At 35.9% G+C, this 23,677-nt stretch overlaps 2 protein-coding genes across 4 annotated transcripts; one reads left to right on the top strand and one right to left on the bottom strand.

Moving 5' to 3' along the window:
• Window positions 1–1,965: 1,965 nt before the first annotated feature.
• Window positions 1,966–6,520, bottom strand: MIK (pfkB-like carbohydrate kinase family protein). 3 transcript variants are annotated; one of them, XR_847975.3, is made up of 3 exons: window positions 5,402–6,515; window positions 2,385–2,844; window positions 1,966–2,279 (listed from the first exon to the last, which is right to left on the bottom strand). XR_847975.3 is itself a non-coding variant. In XM_011082554.3 (2 exons), the coding sequence occupies exons 1-2, from the start codon at window positions 6,239–6,241 to the stop codon at window positions 2,545–2,547; spliced, it is 1,140 nt and encodes a 379-aa protein (XP_011080856.1). In that variant the 5' UTR covers window positions 6,242–6,515; the 3' UTR covers window positions 1,966–2,544. The 3 variants fall into 3 exon arrangements, 2 of the variants coding, with proteins under 2 accessions (XP_011080856.1, XP_088738240.1); XM_011082554.3 differs by having other exon boundaries at window positions 1,966–2,844; XM_088882114.1 differs by lacking the exons at window positions 1,966–2,279; window positions 2,385–2,844 and adding an exon at window positions 2,874–3,700 and having other exon boundaries at window positions 5,402–6,520.
• Window positions 6,521–13,449: 6,929 nt separating this feature from the next.
• On the top strand, window positions 13,450–16,422 carry RPL4 (ribosomal protein L4). Its single transcript, XM_011082555.3, has 2 exons — window positions 13,450–14,369; window positions 16,090–16,422. Exons 1-2 carry the CDS (start codon window positions 13,538–13,540, stop codon window positions 16,137–16,139), a joined length of 882 nt encoding a protein of 293 aa, XP_011080857.1. The 5' UTR covers window positions 13,450–13,537; the 3' UTR covers window positions 16,140–16,422.
• The last annotated feature ends 7,255 nt before the right edge of the window (window positions 16,423–23,677 follow it).

Genomic DNA, 23,677 nt, shown 5'->3' with positions numbered 1-23,677 from the left:
TTCCAAACCACTTCCTAAAAATTCAGCGGCATTGCCTGAAGCAAATGCTACTTCTTCACAAAAGGGGCGTGGTCGTTACCATAGCCCACCACGGGGCCATTCTTATGGTCGTGGTAATGGTTATGGAAATCATCATAATACATGGATTAATCCCAATATTCAGAAGAACAATGGAAACAAGGCAAAGAATCAATAAGAGAAAACCACAAATGAAGATCTTTGCTATAGATGTGGGATGTCTGGGCATTGGTCCGTACCTGTAGTACGACACAACATCTTGTCAAATTATACCAGACTTCTGTGAAAGCGAAGGGTAAACAAGTTGAGACTAATTTTTTTGAGGTTGGAATCTCAGACAATGCCCACATGGATGCATCGAATTTTTTTCAGTCTATTGAAAATAATGATAAAAATCTCCCTGAGTTGCCCTTACAGTTTGGTGACATTAGTGAGGATTTTGACATGCTTGTTGATTAGATTTATCTCATATGTTATTAGTATGTTTCCATTATTAAGTTATGTTTACTTTCATTTGTAGGGTATTTCTTTTAATCTTGTAATGTTTTTTATATTTTATGAATGAAGTTTTTTCTTTTACTTATTATATGTATATTTCATTTATATAGAATGGATCAAGCCATTACAAATCTCAATGACAAGGAGCATTGCCTTGTTGATAGTGCAACTACGCATACAATTCTGAAAAACAAGAAATTTTTCTCAAACTTGTTAATGACAAGAACAAACGTGAGTACTATTTCAGGAGTTAGTGATCTTATTGAAGGCTCCGGAAGAGCTACAATCTTGTTACTTGAAGGAACAAGATTACATATTAATGATGCATTATATTCTAGTAAATCACAAATAAACTTATTGAGTTTCAAGGGCATTCGACAAAATAGTTTTCATATTGAAACATGAATGAAAACGGTGTCGAATATCTGTACCTTACAAGATATAAAACTGGCCAGAAGCAAGTTTTAGGAAGAATGAGAACATATGCTTCTAGTTTATATGGCACATTAATAAGCTCCATTGAAATACATAGTATCACTTACCCGAAGTTAGTTGATCAAAGTATTTTTACTTTGTGGCATGATAGACTTGGCCACTCAGGTAAAACAATGATGTATAGAATCATTGAAAATTCACATGGACACCCACTAAAGGACCTGAAGTTCCTTGTTAAAAGTGATTTTATATGTTCGGCTTGTTCTCTTGAAAAATTAATTACAAAGCCATCTATAACAAAAGTGAATGTAGAATCTTAAATGTAACATAAAGTTTATATATATCATATTAAATAATAATTTTAATTATAAAATATATTATAATTTACTAAGTTGTTGATTAATTTATTTTTGTATAAAGATTAAATGTATAAATAAAAATACCATAACTTATTATTAACCAAAATAAAATGTATGATATTGATTAATAATTATAATATACGGTCAATTTTGATTATAAAATTGATCAAATATTAAATATATAACACATTCAAAAATAAAAATATATATATATAAATAAAAAAATATATTCACCAGCTCACGAACTGGTGAACAGTCATAACTGAACTCGAGTCGAGCTCAAAATCGAGCCGGCTCGCGAGACTCATCTGCCACCCCTAGATTGAACCCATAATCAACCCTTATTAGGTCCATTAAGAACTCATATCCAACTCATGAAATATAATTTTATTCAAATCCCACCCATAACAACCCATTCTAAATCATAATAAATCAAATCCAACCCAACCCAAAACTAGTTAGGTTGGATTGAAGCCATGGAGCTTAACCCACATTGACACCCCTATCTGTAACCACTGAAACTGAGAAACGGAGAGCAAAATTATAATCTTTTATTCAGTTGTGTATGCCATGAAAACTCCAACCTGCGCATCTTGAGCATCTGCGTCCTTTTTTACTTACCTTCTCAAAACGAAATGATAAGAGCAATCTGCAATGATGCACTGAACCTCTTTGCTCCCTTCAAATATACAATATTAACATTCCAGAAACGAAGGAATACAGTCACACAAGAGAAGAACTACAGATTCCCAATATGCTACTAGTACGTTAAATACCTTCTTATTGTCCTTGTCTCATACAACATCACAGTGCTTGTGCACCACAGCTGTGTTCTCGAGTTTTTGCAGTATTCCTACAAGAACCGTCAGTTAGCTCTTGCTATCTCATTCCCTCGACATGCTAAACAATCATCACACTGCTTCCTGCTACGACTACGACATCGTTGCATTTTTCTTCCGCTCTTGATTCCTGTCGATTAAGATAATAATCGAGTGCCCAAGGATGATCACAGTCTTATTATCACATGAGAAGTCTACAGTCTGCACTTTTATATTGAAGGATTCAAAAGTTTACCAGCAGAAGAGGCTCAGTCAGTGTATCTCAGACAAACACATTTACGGGCCAAGTCTCTCTTTCTTCTTCTCATCTTTCCTTTTCTTTCTGCCTTTCCGTTTTGTTTCTCTTTTTTTATTTTTTCCAAGTTTGGTGATTGAGCATTGGGTGGGGGATGGTGTTACACAGCTTGATCAGGGATCCCATCAACTGACTTAATTGGTTCTTCGCAAGCATTGCCCAACAACACGTTATGTTGACCACTGCAGACGAGGTGGTTGTGATGTTCTGCCACTCTGGGTGAACTGGGCAACTCCCGTTGGCATTGCTGGATAGGAACTGCTGGTGAAGTTTTGGCTTCAATAAGTGCTGTGTGGAACTCTTCATGATCTAAAGGCTTCACAAACACTATTTTGTCGTTTTCTCTTTCACAACAGTCTAACAGCTTCAACCTTTTCCTCTGCAACTCATCCTTAACTGCCTAGTAAGGAAATTGGAACATATATGTATCAGAAAGGGGGGAAAAAAGAGAGTTAATCTGGCAGTAGGTAAACACCAAATAGATAGCATCATGAAGTATAAAGAAAGACATAAATATGTCCATCATTAAATGATTCAAAAGATCAATTGGACTACAAATACTTTGGGCAAACTTTTACATCATTGACATGTTTCTTTGCAACCAATTGGTATATTCCCGCAACAAATTTGCGAAGAAAATAAGAATCAACGGGATGAGATACATAAACACAATATTATATAATATTATACGATTAAAAAAAGGAGAATACAATTAGCAATGTTGATCTTATAAACCATGATTAGGAGATTGAGACTAAAGCACATGGAAAATCATACATACAGACAAAAGATCTAACAATTTGCCAATGCCATACTCCGAGAAAAAGAAAATACCCGTCAATATTAGGAATTACAGCAAATCTACATCATGGTAGAACTGTATGCAATTTCATATTATGCATCCCATTTCCCTCAGTTACACATATATGAATGCCTAATCAAGCTAAGGGGTCTAGTAGGATTGGAACTTATAAGTTTAATTGGCCACCACTCTATATCTGTGTTTTCTGTACCACAAAATTTTTAGTACCTCAAGCTTCAAAAGTAAATATTAAATCTCCAAATCTCTTCATTCAAATATAGCTCCAAGAATTGCCTAAACTCTTCAGGCAGTCTATTATTTTCAGCTCCTTTTTCCTGCCATTCTCTATGATCACGAACTGGTTTAGTTCCACCTCTGACCACTTTAAGTAATAAGTCCATCCACAGGACTGGCTTTCCAATATAGGCTAGTGTTTATAAGTATTGCCAAATGCCTGGCAGATATGAATTTAGTGAGCATCCAGTAGAAGTGCAAGAAAAAATTTCGAAAGCCACAAACAGACACTTTTTAAAATGCATCCTAGAGATGAGACATATTCCAAGAGTTTATCCAAAATTAATCACCAAACACATAATACTTTCACAAATTTAGAAGTCCACTAGAGATGGGTTTTCAAAAACTCTCGAGAATCTTGTAGTACTCTTTCACTTCTATTTTCAGATTTTTTTTTATGGTAGCCCTCATCCTCACCATTTACTTTTAATTTCTTATATGAGCAAACTGCACATATTGTTAAACAATGTCCTCATTCAAGATTCTCGGGTAGATAAAGAACTTCAGCAAACAAAAAAGATGGAAAGCTTCAAATTTGATTTGCTACCAAGCCAATAAGAATACTTTCCAGGCATGTTTACAGAGCTCGTAGGCTTTCAAATTGGTTCAACTTCAAACATCTTTAGCAAAATTGTACAAGCTCATCATCCATACATGACATTTTGTTTAGATGAATATGGACATGCTCCTACAAGGCCCTTAAAATTTCAATTGGCTGTCACAAATCCTACATTCCTTTGCAGGGTACCACTGTTAGTGTGTTTTCATCTAACACCCGCATATTAAGTCATCTATTTCATTTTACATCTAAAGAAAATATGCCAATCTGGTCAAAAGCCTGAGCACTCTTAGCAGGTTTTGGGATAGAGATCTGTGATCAGGTCTTTATTTTAGCTTCATAACCATGACAGAATGTTGAACCTCAACTTTTTGCCAATAAACGGCCATGTCTAATTCTGGTTATTGTGGTTTAGTTTTATGTAAAACGTTCAAATTTGGAAGAGCCTATTTCCCACTTATAAGCTATGCTGTTATCCTGCTATTATATTGAAATTGACATTACCGGAACATTGGAAGCAAAAATTTTTAATTGAACTTATGAGAATTCCACACTTTCAGTTAATCGAACTTTATCCAGAATCTCAATTCGCCAAAGTAGGATTTTAGTTGCACCTCCGATACCAGTAACATGCAATAATTAGTATTAGACGGTTTTGACTTAAATCGTGAGGATTCCTACTTTAAGTTATTTACATTTTGACCCCGGACCCATGATTCGCTATAGGATCTCAATTTGCAACTCCAATATCAGTATCATCACTGTTCCTAAAGCAATAGCCTGTAGAGTTTCATATCTGCTTATACTTCTGTCACATATCCCTCTACTTCATGGTGCCAATTGTGATCGCTCAACATCTAATGGTAAAAGGAACAAGTTCTCAAATCCTCATCTACATCTAGCATTGTTCCTAACAGAGAGTAGATCTTGCAAATAAACCACGGAGACTATGCCATAGGACAAAACAAGAAAACGCACCCAGAATACTACATAACAAAGAAAAAAGTCCCAATATGATTTCATCAGTCACACAAAGTGAAGAATCACATTTAATGAAAGAATCTGACTCTCACAAACAAGCAATACCAATTATAAAATCATCCCCTCGTAAAATATCCACCAGTCTGATTGTGAATTCGACTTTACTTAAACTAATACTTCCGTAGGTCTATCCCACATTAAAATGTCAACAAATTATTCTGATTCCAACCTGATAGAGAAGACATGCAACACATTCAAGAACAAAGTAACTGAAAATCAACAACCAACACATGGTTGAAGGGCAAGAATCTCACTACAAACCTGCAGTAATCTCAAATCAAACTTGGGAAGCCCAACTTGCCCAACTGTAAGCGACCCAAAAAAGTTACCCAACAAGGCAGCATCCGGCACCGCCAGTCCATGCGCAACCCCTACAACAAGCCCGCCAAGAAAACTGTCGCCAGCGCCTGTAGGATCCACCTGAACAGCTGGGAAAGGAGCAATTTGTTGTTCCACATTCCTATGATATACAGTACACCCATCCTTCCCATTCGTCACCACCACACAACACTCCTCCTTTGCCTCCTCCACGTCAATATACGTCGCCTCTTCTGACGACGCTTTCAGAAACCCAATTCTTTTGAGCAAATGATGGAAGCCGGAATCTCTCAAGTGAACAAGACTCACTGTTCCATCGGCAGGATCGAAGACCCGGATCAATGCCTGAACATCAACGAAAACTGTATCACAGATGTCGAGCATTTTCTCCAGCGTTTCTGGCAAGATTTCTCCGGCTACGCCAACCCCCAAGCCGAACTGGAACCGCCGGGAGTGGGGAAGATCAGAGGGGGTGATCGGTTCGCAGGCGTGCACCCGTTTGAGGACGCGATCGTGGCGCTGGATTTGAGAGGAGAAATGGGCGTGGAAGAGGGTTGTCTTGGAATGAGGGGAAACGAGTGGCGGGTGGGTGACTGAGTAGGAGAAATCAGAACCCACTTTAGCTATGAGAGTGGAGGGGATAGAAACACCGTCCAGTACAGCGGAGATGAAGGAGGCGGCACCACCAAGGGACTCGGCTAATACGACGCCATCCTTCATCAAAACGTCGTGGCAGTAATTGCCGACGACGAGGCACGAAGTGGGCTCCCGGTTTTCTCTCATTTTCTGGTGAAGTGGACTCGTCAATGAAGTAGGGTGTCGTGAAACGCCATAAAATGCAACTCGGGAAGCAGACAAAGTTGACTGGAGATTGGGGGGAACACGTCTAAGAATATAGCAATGGGCGGAAAAGGGTGGTGGACTGGTGGCAGAGGAATTGGAATTTGTGCTTTACAGAAAAGGGTGGGGCTGCTGAAGGGGGGGCCGTCGATGCTTTGATCTGCGAACCTCTGGAAAGCAATTCTTGATTCTATTTTCCATCTTTGATTTGGCCTTTCACAAGATTTTATTCAATTTGTGTTTTACTTGGAGATCTGTAAACTAATGGTTAAATTACGTTAACAACCTGGAGTTGAGATCCACATAAACTAACACAGATTCTTTTTTTGTTACAACACTATAGGAGTAATTTCATTTTGGGTTCCACAGGACAGAGGTGTTGCATTTTTTGATCCACAATTTATGGATTTAGTATATTTGGCCTCATAAAATAAAAAGTTGTATTTTTTATCTCAAAGTATAAAAATTTATGATATATTTGATCTCAAAAGATAAAAAAAATTCGAGTATTTTTGTTACAAATGCTAAAAATTTTTTTGTTTGTACAACCAAATGTACTAAATTCGTAAATCGTGGAATCAAAAGTCCAACAACTTATATCGTATGAGATCGAAACTACAATTTTTCCACATTATAGTTACATTTTCTGAAAATATTAGTTCAATGTATTTAAAGGAATACTAATGTAAACTTGCATTTGTAATTACAAGTACAATATTAAAGAGTATACTTACCATTTTAATTAAAAATTTGAGGTGTTTGTGTATTAAAAATTATATGGGGCCTCATTTTAGATTACCCTACAGTAATTACAAAAAATCTATGCTCAAATTGATAATGTGAGCCCTAATTTACTTTAATTCTAATCGTTGAGGAGAGTTTTTGAAGTAGAGCTGAGGGGGTAGAATGCATGCTTTGTAGATAAGTCTTTTGAAAATATTTTTGGGAATCCAATGAGAATTTGGGATTGAGGGGGTAGAATCCATGCTTAATAATGATATTGTCTTTTGAAAATATTATTGGGAAGCCAATTCATAAATGAAGAACTTTATGAAGCGAGGGAATACATTTTTGGACTGAAAATCTGAAGCATTTTGAGGGGAAAATAGGACAAAAAGAAAATAGAAAAATACCATGATGATATTGGCACACTTCCCATATCATTATACACCAAGAGTTTAGCTGGTCAAATGTCTATACATTCTAATGAGGTGTATTTTCAATGACAAACTTGCGAGATTCATTAAGCTTATAGACAATAGTTTATGCAATAAGGCGGCAATTGTATTGCATGTTGTATCATTTGATACTATTTTTGGAAATGAGATAATATGTCCTTCTTCAATCCTTTTATTTAAGGTGCTGATGATATCAGTATGCATTCAACATCGATTGCAAATAAGACGTTTAAGTAGTTTGTAAGCATTAAAATGTACTCTTCCTGACGAGGTTTTTTTCTATACTTACAGGTTGTATATCGTCCAAATTCATCATTTAAATTGATGATATTATCGCGCATTAATTGCATACAAAAAATTTAGATGGCTTATTTAATGATAACCTTTATGAGGACCAACCAACATCACTCCCTAAAACGGTGCCTTTTTACTTTTAGCCTCTTTGTTATGTTTTGATTGCATACCAAAAGTTTGACTAGCTTATTTAATGATATATCTTTCTAAGACAAGATTTGTGATACTACAAATGGGTGAAAGTAGCTTTTGCACCACATTGTTGTGGATGGAAAAGACTTGAATTTAATCAAACAATTTGATTTTTAATCCATTATCGGCCTGATATTCAATTTTTTGACCATCCAAGTGAGAGTCAAGCTTGTTGTCACAAAGATCTCATCATTATAAGATTTTGTATGTTTCAGTTTTAATTATTGAGTATAAATACATTCCAAACACATCATACATTAAATATTAAAAGTACATCACATGCAAAACAATCCTAGCACGACCTCTTGGATGATCACTAGCCGAATCCTATGCGATCCACTGAGCCCAGAGTGGATTTATGGTCAATCTAAGGTGGCCTACACTATTACAAAGTTATAACCCATTATTATTCTAATGGGCCTTGTAATGCCTCTTTGTTCTTTTGGGCTCTCCATTTTGGGCTTCGTCCAACAAGCCTCTTCTTCGAGCCTCCATCCTTTTCGTTCCTTTCCCGTTCACTTTAAAATTCAAATTAGAATCCCTCTAACTTATCCACACCACACTTATGGATAGAAATGTAGATCCACGACTAGGTAGATGCTAGATCGAGGAAGAAAAGAAACTGTACTACACTATTGATTAGTGTATACATATTTCTCTTGTTCTTAACTTGAATCTAATTATAGAAGAACTCAAAATATGGAGAAAATATGAGGGAAATTCGTGGATTTTGTGTTAATGCAAGCCAAGTGGTTGAGAAAAACTTGTGTAGTGTGTAGTATGAATTTCAAATTCAAAACTACAAGTTAATTCTACGATAACCACTGCACATATACATGCAAACTTTTTGCAGCACTAAGCCATCATAGCGTTCTCGAGTTCAACTCCTTCTCAACTTGCACTCAACCTTGAACTTTGACTTCTAACCATGGACCGATTTTGATCGGTCGATTAAATCAAATCCAACCAATATTCATGGATTTCAAGTTAATCCAATTAATTTAAAAACTTTATAAAAATAAAAAAAAATTATTTAATTCAGTTAAATATAACATAAGCCCAGACACTAATTAATTAATTCAATCAATTAATTAAACCAAACTCAATAAATTAATATAATTAATTAAAGGTGCTAAGCTCAAAATTAACTAATCCAATTAATTAATTCTTGGACTTTTCCAAATAAATGATCCAATCATTTATATTCTCCTTGAATTCATTTAATCCAATTAAATTAATTTGGTTCTTTTAGAATTAATTCCAAATTAATTCTACTAGTTTTATAGTGATTTGTGTGTGACTCTTTAGGTTTACCCTCAACTAGACTTGGACTTGTGTCCAACACAAATAATTAATTAATTATAATTAATGAATTATTTTTAATTAATCATTAATTAAAAACTCCCGTCACCATGGGTGGCCGTCTAGTAACGATAATACCACTATAAACTAGGTGATTGTCGGTTGAAACATTTATGTTCTTGAGTTTCATACAGGTATAGTCCCTCCATCCACCGTCTCCTGACTTTAGTCTAGGAAATGAAATTGGGCGTTGATTCCCATTTTGGACTAGGCAAGTATGCTGAATACTCGAAATGCATTTACTCTATTGATCGACATAGCAAATCATTTCATGTTCGACCAATCACTATGGCCATAACTTTAGAGAGTCTAAACCATCTAACAGCCCATAGAAGATATATTCGTCATATACTGACAGGGGACGGATTCTATCTTGGGATCCATCGTCCTCACTACGTACTCTGACTACACTCGACAAGACTGATAACGACCACATCGAAGTCACAATCATCTCTTGCTAGATCGAAGATATATCCATCAAATGCATGCGACTGTCATGATTCCTCAAGTATTAGGACTAATACTGCATTATCAGAGTCGGGAATTCAAGTCATACCGACCAAGCCTCCAAGGCTTTCATATGAAGATTCCCACGAGTCAGTATAGTCAGCTAACAACCTTATCAACTAACCAACTAAAATTGCAGAGATGTCCTACATCTGTCACCAATGAAACACGACACTCATTCAATGAATGCAATATTTAATGCAAGTCTCTATAAGACTCTCGATGCCCAACATTTCAACCCTCATATAGTTGTCATTCAATGCACAACCCAACTACATGGGCTATCCAATTGGTCTGTGTGGTGGAATGGGTGACCAAAAGTCAATTGAATTGGTGGTTTTGAGAACCATTCAAATAATCTTTATTTAAGCAATGTTGTCCCGATGAATAAGGTAAGAATTCGTCGTTGGCACATGAATCTATTGTGCTTATCAGATTACGTCAAGCACTGCTTAGACGTCATAACAGATGTCCACAGACCACTTTAACAATCGTGTAATCATGAAACCAACTGTTTAGGATTGTCTGAAATGTTTCAGTCGAGGATCTCGAGACTGGGCATCGAGAGTCCTACTAAGACTTGCACTAAGAGTCGCATTCATTTGATGAGTGTTGTGTTTCATCAGCGACAGACATGGGATGTCTATGCGATCTATTGGGTCGATTGGCTATGTGTCGAATCAACTGAACTGACTCACGGGGATCTTCATATGGAAGCCTTGGAGGCTTGGTCAGTCTTAAGTCCCCGGCTCCAATAGTACAGGAGTAGTCCTCATATTTGAGAAATCATGGCAGTTACGTGTATGCGATGACTATATCTTAGATTTGTGCGTAGAGGTGATCGTGTCTGAGACATTGTCATCATAAGCCTTGTCTAGTGCAGTCAAAGTATGTAGCGAGGATGGTGAGTTCTAAGAAGAGGATCCGTCCCCTGTCAAAACGTGACAGAGGTATCTCCTATGCATTTGGAGATGTGTCTATGTTGTATAAAGATGTGGTCATAGTCATTGGTCAAATAGGAAGAAGAGGTTCTATGTCAAGCAATTTGGCACAACGCGATCTCAAGTATTAAGCATAGACGCCTAATCTAGGGTGGGAACCGACGCCCAATTCCATATCCTAAACTAAGGCCGGGAGAGGATAGGTGGAAGGACTGTACCCGTATGGACTTAGGAGCCTAAAAGTTCACATGGAAATTTGCCTAGTTTCTAGTGCTATGGACAGTTGCTAGACGGCTACCCATAGCGGCGAGCTTTCTTGATCAAGAGTTGATCGATAATTATTAATTAAATTAAATTTAATTAATAATAGTGTTGGACGCTAGCCCAAGTCTAGCTGAAAGGTGAATTTAAAGAGTCACACACAAATCACCGAGAAAGGACGAGGAATTAATTGTTAATTCTATAAGTATTTGAATTACTTATATATGAGAGGGATCTATTGGATAGATAAGTTCAAGGATAAATTAATTGAATTAATTTATATTAGGCTTGCCCTTATTATTTAATAAATAAAACTTATTATTTAATAAATAAAATTTATTATTTATAAAGGGTTAATTTAATTAAATTAAATATATAATGAACTTAATTAAGTGAGCTTTAATTAAATTGAATTTAATTTATACCTCTATAATATTTTGACAGGGACAAATCTTCTTTTTGGAACTCACATGCACTAAATAAGGCTTATGATGATCATATTTGAGACACGATCACCTCCTGTACAAATCTAAGATGCAGTCACCGCATGCACGTGACTATCGTAATTCCTCAAGTCTGAAGACTATTCCCGTACTATAGGATTCGTGGACTCAAGTCATACAGCCCAAGCCTCCAATGCTTTCATATGACGATTTCCGCGAGTCAATTCAGTCGATTCGAACCTAGTCAATCGACCTAAGATCACATAGACGCCCATGTCTGTCGTTGATGAAACACGGCACTCATCAAATGCGCGACTCTTAATGCAAATCTCCATAGGACGCTTCGATACCCATTCTTGTGGTCCTCGACTTGGAACATTTCAGACCCCACCCTAAACAGTTGGTTTCATGACCACTATCCTTGCGCAGTCCAACTGTTACACGTCTGTTCAAGGTGGTCTGTGGGCTTGTTGTGATGTTTGATAGAAACGAAACATAAATGTAATGAGCACAACAAATAAAATACCAATAGTGAATACTCATTTTATTCACTGAATAATATTACACAAAATCAAGTTATTGTCAGAATAGTTTACAAGCATGCCAATCTAATTGGCTTTCAGGTCACATATTCTAACAGTTATCTTCTATTATAACAACGCGGTAATACCACAAGCAAAAGAACTGAAATCTCATCACCATTTCAAACACATTCTTAGACGGTACCATCTATTTAGAGAGATTGTGAGCAGTGGTGACGTGCAGATGGACCGAGTCAACTTAGTAGAAAACACAGTAGATCCACTAACTAAACTGGTGTCGCAAATTGCTCATACTCAATATCTTGACAAGATGAGCTTGAGGACGATGGGCGATTGGCTTTAGTGCAAGTGGGAGATTGTTAGGATGGATGACAAGAAAGCCAATTAGATTGGTCTAGGTGTACTTTATTCTAACAATTACTCGATACCATGTAATATTATTTCAAGAGAATAAAATGAGTATTCACTTATTTTGGCATTTATTTTGTTGTGCTCCTTCTATATGTTTGCGTTTACTTGAGCATCACAATAAAGCCCACAAACCAATTCGATGGCGGTCATGAAACCAATTGCCAAAAGGTTGGATCTAAAACGTCCAAGTCGATGACCTCGATGATGGGCATCGAGAGTCCTATAGAGACTTGCACCAAGACTCGCATTCAATTAGTGAGTACCATGTTTCACAAATTTTAATACATTATTATCACGAATTTTAGAAAGGACAAATCCACTAACTCCTCAATAGTAATAGATTTAGTATAGCTCAAAAAAGTATATCATATTAACATGGGAAGAATCTTAGTATATGAAAACACTTGATTGTTAGATTAGTCTGTTGATTTTGCATTCATTTGATTAATTAGGTGGATCTATAGCCTTAACATCTCATTCACTTTTGAAATCTTCTCCATCGCATTCGTTTAACTTATTCTCTTTAGTAATTATTTTTCGTGGTAGTAATCTATCACCTTATTCACGATTTTCTAGATAATCATAGATTAGTTATAGTTTGGTATTTATTTCTTTTAAATTTTTGTGGAATCAATTCATATTATACTACTTGATAACTAGTACATTTGCTAATGATTTAAACACATTTTGACAATCAAATTGTATTTTTTTTAAATAATAAATTTTAAAATTTATTCTTAATTATAATTAGTAAAATATTTAAATTTATAATTATTAATAAAATATTTAAATTGGTAACTATTAACTAATAAATAATAAATATAATTTTTAAATTAAAACAAAAGACATCCACGACTTCAAGTAAAAAATTAAAACTCTGTATAATATAAAATAAAAAATAAAAAGTTACAAGTCATTGATGACACTCACTTGCATTAGAATTATTAATAAAATTAAAATTATTTATTTATTTAAATAAATAAGCCTAGATATTGAAGGCATTACACCCCGGGTGAAAAGTGAAAACCACCTCAACTCTAAGTTGGGGAAAGGATAATAGGATAACGTCCTTCTTTCTCTCAATCTCTCTCTAAGCACCATACTAAACATGGCAGCTGCATCACCTTCATCAATTTCGTTCTTTTCGTCCTCAATTTTTCTCTCCAATTCAAACCCTTCTTCCACAAAACTCCATTTCCTCAAACCCCAGTCCCACTCCAGATTACGAGTTTCCACCACTATCCATTCTGAGCTAACAACTCTCCCCGTGCTCTCGTTCGAAGGGAACCAAGTGGGCTCCGCCACTCTCAACTTGAAGTCCGCTCCACCCGAAACCGCACGCGCCGTCGTCCACCGCGGTCTCACTACTGACCTAACGAACAGCCGCCGGGGCACTGCTTCAACCCTCACCCGCGCGGAGGTCCGTGGTGGAGGTCAGAAACCTTATCCTCAAAAGAAAACCGGTCGCGCTCGTCGTGGTTCCCAGCGCACTCCCCTTCGCCCAGGTGGAGGTGTCATTTTTGGCCCCAAGCCGAAAGACTGGTCCGTCAAGATTAACAAGAAGGAGAAGAGGCTCGCTATTTCCACCGCTCTTGCCAGTGCGTTTGAGAGCACGGTTGTGGTTGAGGATTTTGGTGATAAATTCGAGAAGCCGAAAACGAAGGAGTTCATTGGCATGATGAACAGGCTGGGGCTGGATCCGAAGAAGAAATCCATGTTTTTGATGACAGAAGTTTCGGATAATGTGAGACTGTCGAGTAGAAATATTGGGACTCTGAAGCTGTTGACGCCCAGAACTCTGAATTTGTTCGACATTTTGGATTCTGAGAAATTGATTCTCACCAAAGGCGCTGTGGAGTTCTTGAATGAGCGGTATGGGCTTGATAGTGAGGAGGATAAAGAAGAGGACGAGTTTGAAGAAGTGGAAGATGCTGATGAAGGTTAACTTCTTTCTAATTTAAGAGCTTATGAAATTTCAAGAGGAATTTATAATGATGTTGTACTTCATGCTCGTTTTTAGAGTTCACCTTTGCTATTTTTGATTCTCTTTTTCTCTTTATGGTTACTATTTGTGCTTAAGAAAATGGTCGTATACCAGGACTTTATTACATTATGAGGAATTTATATTTGTTAGTTGGTGGTGAAGTTGAAGTTCCCCTGTGTGGAAATTGTGACATATGACATTCTCTTTGCTGCTTTTGAAAAGTTTACTATCTTATGTTATGAGATTTTGTTGGGAACATATGGAATTGAAAGTGGCATAATCATACTCATAAAACAGAATCTCTATGTAAAAATGTCGCTAAGTAATTATATGAAAATTTACATGCTTAGACATGATGGCAGTTTGTTGAAACCAATGGCATTATGAATGAATGGTTAGTTTCGTGTCAAATATCATGTCTTTGTTGAGAAAACCTGAATGGATAAATGGTGCAGCAGACTAGGAGTTCTTCTCTAAAACTAAAAGGTAACTCAAAATAAACAAAGCTGTAAAGGATTTACTAAAAGATGCACAAACCACGGCCAGATTGGTAGGTGGAAAGTAACAACGCGAACGAGGGTGCTAATTATTTGGACTTAGAACATTTTCATTTTGCTACAGGTATGGACTCTGCCCTTTAGTTGAATTTCAAAACCATCAAATTGGTTTTCTTTATCTTAGTGGAGACTAGTAAATTCCTTGTAAATGGTGTGCCCGGTTTTTGTATGCGCTTGAAAGTTGACGTGACATGGAGGGATGATGTTACAAGATGAAACGGGGAAAAGCAATGTTCCTTTCCTATTCAGGTTTTAAGATCCAAATAAAATTTTAAACGAGACAAACAAAAGGGGGTAAAGACTACTCAATAAATGAAATTGACTGAAGATTTTTCCTTTCAGTTATTCGAGAGTTATCTAATTGAGTTATGAGTACAAATGGTTTCTTAATGCTAGAACAAACCCAAGGTTCATGTCCTTTTATGACTGGGAATTTGCAAAAGTATATTTTTGGTCATTTTTCATTGATGGCTTTGAAACTAGAATTCAGAAACTGGAATGGATACATCGTGGCAGCATCAGCTGCAAAGATAGATTTAGATTTCGTAATATTGCGGGGCAAACAAAATACATGGGAACTTGTGGTTGTGGGTAATATTGAGGGGGCAAAACAAATACAAGAGAACTTGTGGTTGTGGGGAGTTATGTGGTGTATCTACAAAGGAGGAGAAGATGTCTCTTGACGTTTCTGTAGTCACATTGACATTTGATGCTCAAGGAAAACATATTATAATGAAGTTTGAAATAGAATGCATGAAGAAGTAGAAGAAGTGAGGCAGTGCACAAGCTAGAAATTCAGACGAATGAAAACTTATATCCATAAAGCTCATCTATAGAATACTTGCTCAACTCCTTAAGCAATCCTATTCATAGGGTTAGTAGCAAGCGGTACTTATCAAGATGACATATTTCTTTTCTTCTTCTCCTAGTATTTTGTTTCATTTTTAGGAGGGATTCATGAACTCATGCATTTGAAAATTGTTTCCATTGGCTTCTAGAAGTTTATACTTCTCTATAAAACTGATCTTTATGTCATATTTAGTTGTGGAGGGTCTGATGGAATAATTTTTGAGATATTTAACATTAGTTGCCCTTACCTTTTTCCAACATTGTGTTCAGGAACTGAGGTAGAAGGGAACCCTGATTCATCAGATGATGCTGTCGTCTAGTCGGTTGATTTACAAAGTCGCTCTACCAGAAAACTGGTGAAAGACTCTGGAGTTGTCGAGACCAACATTCAAATTTAGTTTCTGACAATTGTATCAGTTCTGGCTGTAACACCTCAGCAAATCATTTTACCTATCACATAATTGTTTCTTGCTTCCGATTTCTGTTTTGTCATTAAAATTTTTGACTCAGTTGGTAACTGATAATGTTGGACGTATCGTGTGCTCGCATTGGCTGCTGAGAAATTAATGTTAATCCAAGTGTCTACTAAAGTGTTTGTATCCATCTCATGTTTTGTTACTTATTTCTCATCCGAAACATATTGGTGCTTATGTGGTGTGGTTCCATAATGTGCTTACCCCTATGTTAGATACTTGTTAGTTTGTTGAAACATAAACGAAGGTCCTATTCCTGCTTTACAGTGACCCTCGAAGTATGGACCTCACAGATAAAGTCCAAGTCTATGATTAACACATTAGTACCACATATGGAAAGGTGTTCGAAGACGCATGTATTTGACCAAGTATGTGGTCCTTCTCTATTATCTCTGTCAAGGTATTTTCCACTGTCAGTTGTTTCGGTTATGGCAAGTAGTTTGTTAGAACTGTATCACCGAATAATTTCCATGAGTTTGGTTCGTTCATGTGAAAGACAGATTTCAGTCATGCATAGTATGAATGTGTATATTAGAGTGAACTAGGAGACATGAATTAGCCATTCCTTTCGACGAAAACTATTGACACTACAATAGCAGCATGATCAGTGTTCACCCTCTGGTTTTGACTGTTATTTTAAATCAAGAGCTGGTTTATATATGTGCTATTGCATTTTATGTAGATTGCTTCAGCAACTTCTGGAAATTATGTCTGCCATTGGCTGGGGTAAACTTGACTTCTCAAAGTTTGTGTATTTAAACAATGGAAAGATTTCTGTCCAGTGGCTCTCTCTTATTTGGCTAAAGGCATCTGACAATAATATGGTGGTTTACAAAATTGCTCAAAAACTCAATTTTCGGGCTGAAATGACATTTTGATACGTTGGACAGCTTCTGTATGGGTTATTAAAACAGTGTCTGCTTTTCAAAATTTTGCTAAAAATAAATTGAAAAGAGTGTGTCTCATCTGCATAATTTCTATTTTCCACAAAAATTTTCGCATCTCTATTGAGAAAAATGGCCCATGACCTTATTAATAGGCCCAAGCCCATTGTTAAGGCCTCTCACTTGGAAAGCTCAGCCCACTCAACTCCTTAGCCCATTCTCCACACCCAGCCCACAGACTCCACCCACTTGCCCGACCCGATTGGTATTATACTTATATTGGAAAGGTTCCAAGTGGAATACCATAAGGAATTTCATCATGAAAAATTGGAATGTATGGCAACTTTAAACTTTATATTGGAAAATGGTTAAGATTGAAAAACAATGCTCGATTGTTGGGTATGCTACCTAGCATAGCCGTGCTAGTAGTCACCTTAGAGGATGACAACTAAGCTATGGCACAAGGTAAAAAACCCGAGATCTCATCGTAGGTACAAGAAAAAATCTTAGACACCATCATCTGTTTGAAGCGATGATAGGAAGATGTAATGTGCAGTTGGACCGCATGACATCATCAGAAACTGCAGTAGACCTATAAGACCTAACCAATATCGCAGATTACTAGTAATCAGATTAATCTGAAAACATGAGTAATTGGCTTTAAGGTCAAGTGGGAGATTGTTGGAATAGGTGACGATAGGCCAATTAGATTGGCGATTTTGAGAACCACTCAAGCAATCTTTATTTAATTAATATTGTCCCATCAAATATGGTGAGTATTCGTCTTTGGCACATGTATCTGTTGTACTTATCAAATTACGTTAAGCACTGTGTTGATGTCACAATAGATGCCAACAGACCACTTTATAACCCATGTAGTTTGGTTGCGCATCAGATGATGGCTATGAAACCAACTTCTGAGAGTTGGTCTGAAGTGTTCCAAATCGAGGACCTCGAGACTCAGCATCGAGGGTCCTACTGTGACTTGTACTGAGTATTTCATTCATTGGATGAGTGCCGCATTTCATCGATGATAGACATTGGACGTCTATGCAATTTCAGTGGGTTAGTTGATAAGGTGGTCAAGTGACTGAACCAACTAGCGGGGATCATGATACGAAAGCCTAAGAGGCTTGGTCGGTATGACTTAAGTCACCGGCTTCAATAGTACGGAATAGTCCTTCAACTTAAGGAATCACGACAGTCACGTACATACGATGACTGTATCTTGGATCTGTGTGAGAGGTAATTGTGTTACAGACATGATCATCATAAGCCTTGTCTAGTGTAACAGGAGTATGTAGCGAGGACGGTGAGTTCTAGGAAGAGGATCCGTCCCCTGTCAGTATGTGACAGAGGTAAGATGCGTTCATGCATTATGAATCTGTGGCAACAGTCGTTGATTAAATAGAAAAAAGAGGTTTCTTTTTCGAGAAACTTGGCGTAACGCGATCTCAAGTATTAAGCATAGTCACCTAGTCCAGGATAAAAACAGACACCTAATTCCATGCCCTAGGCTATGGGCGAAAGACGGTAGACGGAAGGACCGTACCGTATGGACTTGAGAGCCTAAATGTTCACACAGTAATTCACCTAGTCTCTAGTGCTATGGACCGTTGCTAGACGGCCACCTATGGTAACGGGCTCTCTTGATTGAGGGTTAATATAAAGTTATTAATTAGATTGAATTTAATTAATAATAGTATTAGACACTAGCTCAAATCTAGTTGAAAGGAACCTAAAGAGTCACACACAAATCACTGAAAAGGAATAAGGAATTAATTTAGAATTAATTCCACAAGTAATTGGATTACGTACAAAAAGAGATCCATTGGATGGAAAAAGCCCAAAAATAACTTAATGACATTAATTTATATTAGGCTTGCCCTTGTAATTTAATAATTTGAAACTTATTAAATAATAAGGAAAATTTGGGCTTATGCGTTTAATTAGATTAAATACAAGTTGAGCTTAATTAAATAGAATTTTTTATTAAATAGAATTTAAATAAAAATTCATTGGGCTTGTGATTTTTAAAGGTAAAGATCGATCAAGCCAACTAATTTTGAGCCCATGAAAAATTTCATGGAAGGAAATAAATGGCTAGCAAATTGTAATTTTAAAAAGTGCAATTCTAACCATTTTGGGAGGTCTCTTTATTTTGAATAAAGATAAATATACCTTGTAGGTAATACAATGTATTTAGAAATTCTTTTAATTATCAAACAAGGGATATATATGTGAAATATAATTATTTGGGAAATAATTATAATCACAATTACACAACAAAAAAAATTTTCGCCTCCTCTTCCTCTAGCAATCAGTCGCCCTCCTCTCTTTCTTGCACAAAGTGCAATTTTTTCTCTCCTTCTCTTCTAGGAAAAAGGACGTAGAGATCTCGACTCCGGTGTGGTGTAGACGAATTAGAGGACTGCTATATTGGAACCTCAAGTGAAGGACATTTCAAGCGATCGTAAAAAATGAAAGGTATCGTTTTTCACCCTTGTATTTTTAGATTTTAGTGATGTTGCATCAGCCACATAATCGTATTTATTTTAGTACATCGAACGCCCGGGAACTCCAAGAGTACACCCCTTGGATTCGTTTAATTCTTGCATTTAATTTTTTACTATTACGCGTTTTATTTTATCGCTTTTGCTAGCGTATTCTCGGATCGTACCACGCGATCCTTCAATACGAGCTGTGTGCTGTGTGGTATCAGTGATAATGGGGTATCATATGAGCTATATGTTGTGTGAAATTGGGACTAAAAAAAGAAAAAAGTATTGTGGTTGAGATGATGATAACAGGTAAAGGCCATTGGGTGATGCATTCTAATTTGATTAAGCAGGCCCCCAAGAAAATTAAATATAACATCAAATATTATGTCGTAGTTGATGTTCAATTCTCGTATTGGTTTTGCATGACTATAGGCATTGAGTACTTTGTGATTAAATAATGAATATTGGTTGATTGGTATCACTGCATGAAATTGGTCTTTTGTTGTACGTGCTATATGTGTATATATATAACGCCCCAAAGATTATAATACATAATTATAGAATTAATTGATAAATTCTTATGAAACCCAGTAAATTAGTAAATAAATTATAGGCCATAATTGGAATATAATAAAATTTGAACGAATTAAATTAGAGTTCATTATAATATTTGAGAGTAAATGATATTAATTAAGAAAATTCAGGAAGGACGAAATGGAAATTTTGAAAAAAATTTAATTAAATAAATAAAATAATAATAATATTATATATATATATATAAGAACATAATATATATATATATGTGTAATTAGAGAGAGAGAAAGTTGAGAGTGGGCTGGTGGGCCACCACCCCCACCGCGTCATCTTTCCCATCTCAATTACAATACACACACACCCACATACACAACACAATGCGCGCACACATTAAATTTGCAATAATCTCTGTCGGCGGGTTTCGAAAGAGAGGTACGAAAATTGTAATTGTAATTGTAATTTTTACAAATTTATATTATTATATTATTTAATTATTTTATTTATTAAATATTATTTATATTGAGTGATGTACTTTTTAATCGAAATATTTTATAAATTTGGCTATTTAAATTAGTGTGGAATTGAATATAAATTCGAATATAAAAATAATATCGTTGGTTAATTAGATTATTAAATTTATTATATTTGAATATTTCTATAGTTAATTAATACAATTTCATGAAAATTATTAACCAAATACGTAATTCTATGTATTATTATTTAATTAAATTATATAATAGCGAGAAATTGATAGAAAATTTATGAAAATATTCCAAAAATTATATTAAATATATATTATGTTAGTAAAGAGGAAAAATGAAGTTTTTAATTATAGCTTAATTTAGGAATGTTATTAAAAACTATAGTTATAAATATATAAGGGATTTGGTTAAATAAGTTCCTACGAATTACTTGATGAATTATAAATATTTTTATGAAGCCTAAAGTGTCTAGTTATTAAGAAGAACTAGAACGAAGATTTATATTTTGATAGAATTGAAATATTAGAGAATTATTAGAAATTGTCCGAATAATATTTAACATTATATTTAAAAGAAATTACGATATTTTTGATATATTAATTGTATGTGATATAACTCATTATAGGATACAGGGATAAGGTGAAAAGACTGACAATTATAGATTGAGTAGATGGAATCGTTGTGAGGTCAAGGTAAGTAAATAATTAGTATTATCTATATATGTTTTGTTTATTTGTGGTAGTATGTTATATAAATTTGTGGTTCATGCTGACGTTGATTTATCTGTAAATATATGAGTGGTGAATGATTTAATTTGATTAATAATATTGTGTACGTGGAATGAGAAAATACGTTGAAATATTATGTATGTTGTGAGATGTGTTGTGAGTGTTTGAGAATAAGAATATACTGATATATGATTTTACATTACTAGTTGCTTTATAAAAATGGTGATATGTGGAAATCTGGGAATGGTGAAAATTAAATATAATTATGGTGTGAATACCCTTTGATGTTGTTGAAAAGCCTGTAAGGCGAAATGAGATGAAAAGAGCTATGATGTCATATAAAAGAGCTTTGATGCAATATGAAAATAGTTATGATGCGAATTGAAAGAGCTATGATGTAAAATGAGATTGATGAGCTGGCTGTCAAGGGGATTCACTTGAACTTATATAACGGTGAGATTGAGTTGACGGGAAAAATACGATATCACCTTCTGGTAAGCAAAAGGGAAGTTTAATTGATTGTCTTATTGCGAGATGCTATTTGGTGTAATAAAGCTGATTATATTGGGATTAAATTGACTATATTCCATGCATATTGCCTACTTATCTTGTTTGGGGCTATATTTGAAATACATATATAGATAGAGCTGGTTATTTACTTACTGAGTGGCAGGCTCACCCCTTTACTGATATTTTTTTTCAAGAATAAATCTTGAGGTGTTTGTCTGTCGAAAGCTAGGTCTAAACGCTATATTCAGGCAGGTCAGGCCAGTATGCCATTTTCTCTCATTGTTAGTTAGAATACAAATCACATTTTGTTTATCTAAAGAGAACGTAAAAGCATGGGGATTACTTGTGATTATCACCTTGTGGTGTTTGATGTATCTATATATATATAATATTATGGGTTGATTATACCTGTTATGATGTTGGAATTACGTGTGCATATTGATTAGATGATTATGTGCATATTTATATATTTGGATACAGGGCTTAATTTAAGTATGACGTTTAGGGAAGATATAGCCCTAGTAGCGACTGGGGGTGCTACAATATATATAGGCTAATTAGGTATACTTACTGAGTTGACAACTCATTCTTTGCCACGTATTTTTCAGGAAATAACTAACAGTGGCTCATTTAGCTAGAGTGTAAGCCAGTTGTTAGACTTGTAGGTGGGTCAGTAGTGCCATTTCGAGTTAGGAGTTCTTACTACATATTTATAAGAATATTAAACTATAACTGAATTAGTATCTCAAGTATTGTAATAGCTAGAAACACCTCATTTATCGTTTTTCATATGTTATAGTGAAGAATATTATACCAAATTTTTGATGAAGTATTTATTCATTTGAGGTATATATAAAATATTGATTATATTAGATGTCTTGCCGGGTTAAATGTGAGTTTATTCCGGAACTGAATGTAATTTTGGAGGGGGTGTCACATTCTTAATGTGCAAGAGATGCTCTTCTGGATCTGTGGTACCATCGTACTTAGCAACAGTTGGAGCACGACAGTTCATAGGAGTTCGTCCGCCATTACCGCTTCTGTGAAGGCGACATCCTATTATTCCTCCGAAAGTGTCCAAGCAAGCTGGTAGTGGACGTCTTGGAGGCCTTTCTGCAAAAAACACTCCACATGGGCGAGCCATTGATGAGGGACCTCCTACTGGGCTTATCAGGGGGGTCCTTGACTTCCTACCATTGGGGGTGCAGGAATTGGGGGACTCCTCTTGCATTCTTCTTTGGGGGCATCCACGTCAGATGGAGTTGCCACAGGAGTAGGGACCATTGTCGCCATTTGTTCTAAAAAATGGCCGCCAAAATCATTTGTCAAATAGTTCCCATGAGCGCTGGGGACAACTCTCCTGAAGAAGTGTCGGAGGAGGTGCTACGTTGTGGAGGCTCAAGCAACGGATCAGCGTACTTGGGACCGACGCTCCACTAGAGGGTGCTAGGGATGTCCCGGTCATGACCTGCAGGGCCTGGGATCAGTTGTCTCCACGATCTTCTACTTATTTGGTGTGTTGCTGGGTGTTTCCATTGCTACTCAAGTCTTCAATTCTTTTTCCCATAGATGATGCCAATTGATGTGTGCAAAAATAGCACTGGTTCAATGGGCTTGGACTATCATTTAGGATTGATGCTGGAGCGTTTATGATCCAAGGAAAAGAGACCTGCAAAACAACATATTAGCACTCTGAGGCCCACATTAGTACTGGATTTAATAAGAAATAAGATGAGAAAATAAATA

Source organism: Sesamum indicum, linkage group LG6 (assembly GCF_026168435.1).
Source record: "Sesamum indicum cultivar Baizhima isolate 11 linkage group LG6, ASM2616843v1, whole genome shotgun sequence".
NCBI lineage: Eukaryota > Viridiplantae > Streptophyta > Magnoliopsida > Lamiales > Pedaliaceae > Sesamum > Sesamum indicum.
This window is presented reverse-complemented; position numbering and strand designations above follow the sequence as displayed.

Coding starts and splice junctions, on each gene's coding strand:
- MIK (XM_011082554.3), bottom strand. CDS start 6,241: ATGAGAGAAAACCGGGAGCCCACTTCGTGCCTCGTCGTCGGCAATTAC. Junction 2,845..5,401: donor TTGATTTGAGATTACTGCAG/GTTTGTAGTGAG, acceptor TTTCCTTACTAG/GCAGTTAAGGATGAGTTGCA.
- RPL4 (XM_011082555.3), top strand. CDS start 13,538: ATGGCAGCTGCATCACCTTCATCAATTTCGTTCTTTTCGTCCTCAATT. Junction 14,370..16,089: donor AGTGGAAGATGCTGATGAAG/GTTAACTTCTTT, acceptor CATTGTGTTCAG/GAACTGAGGTAGAAGGGAAC.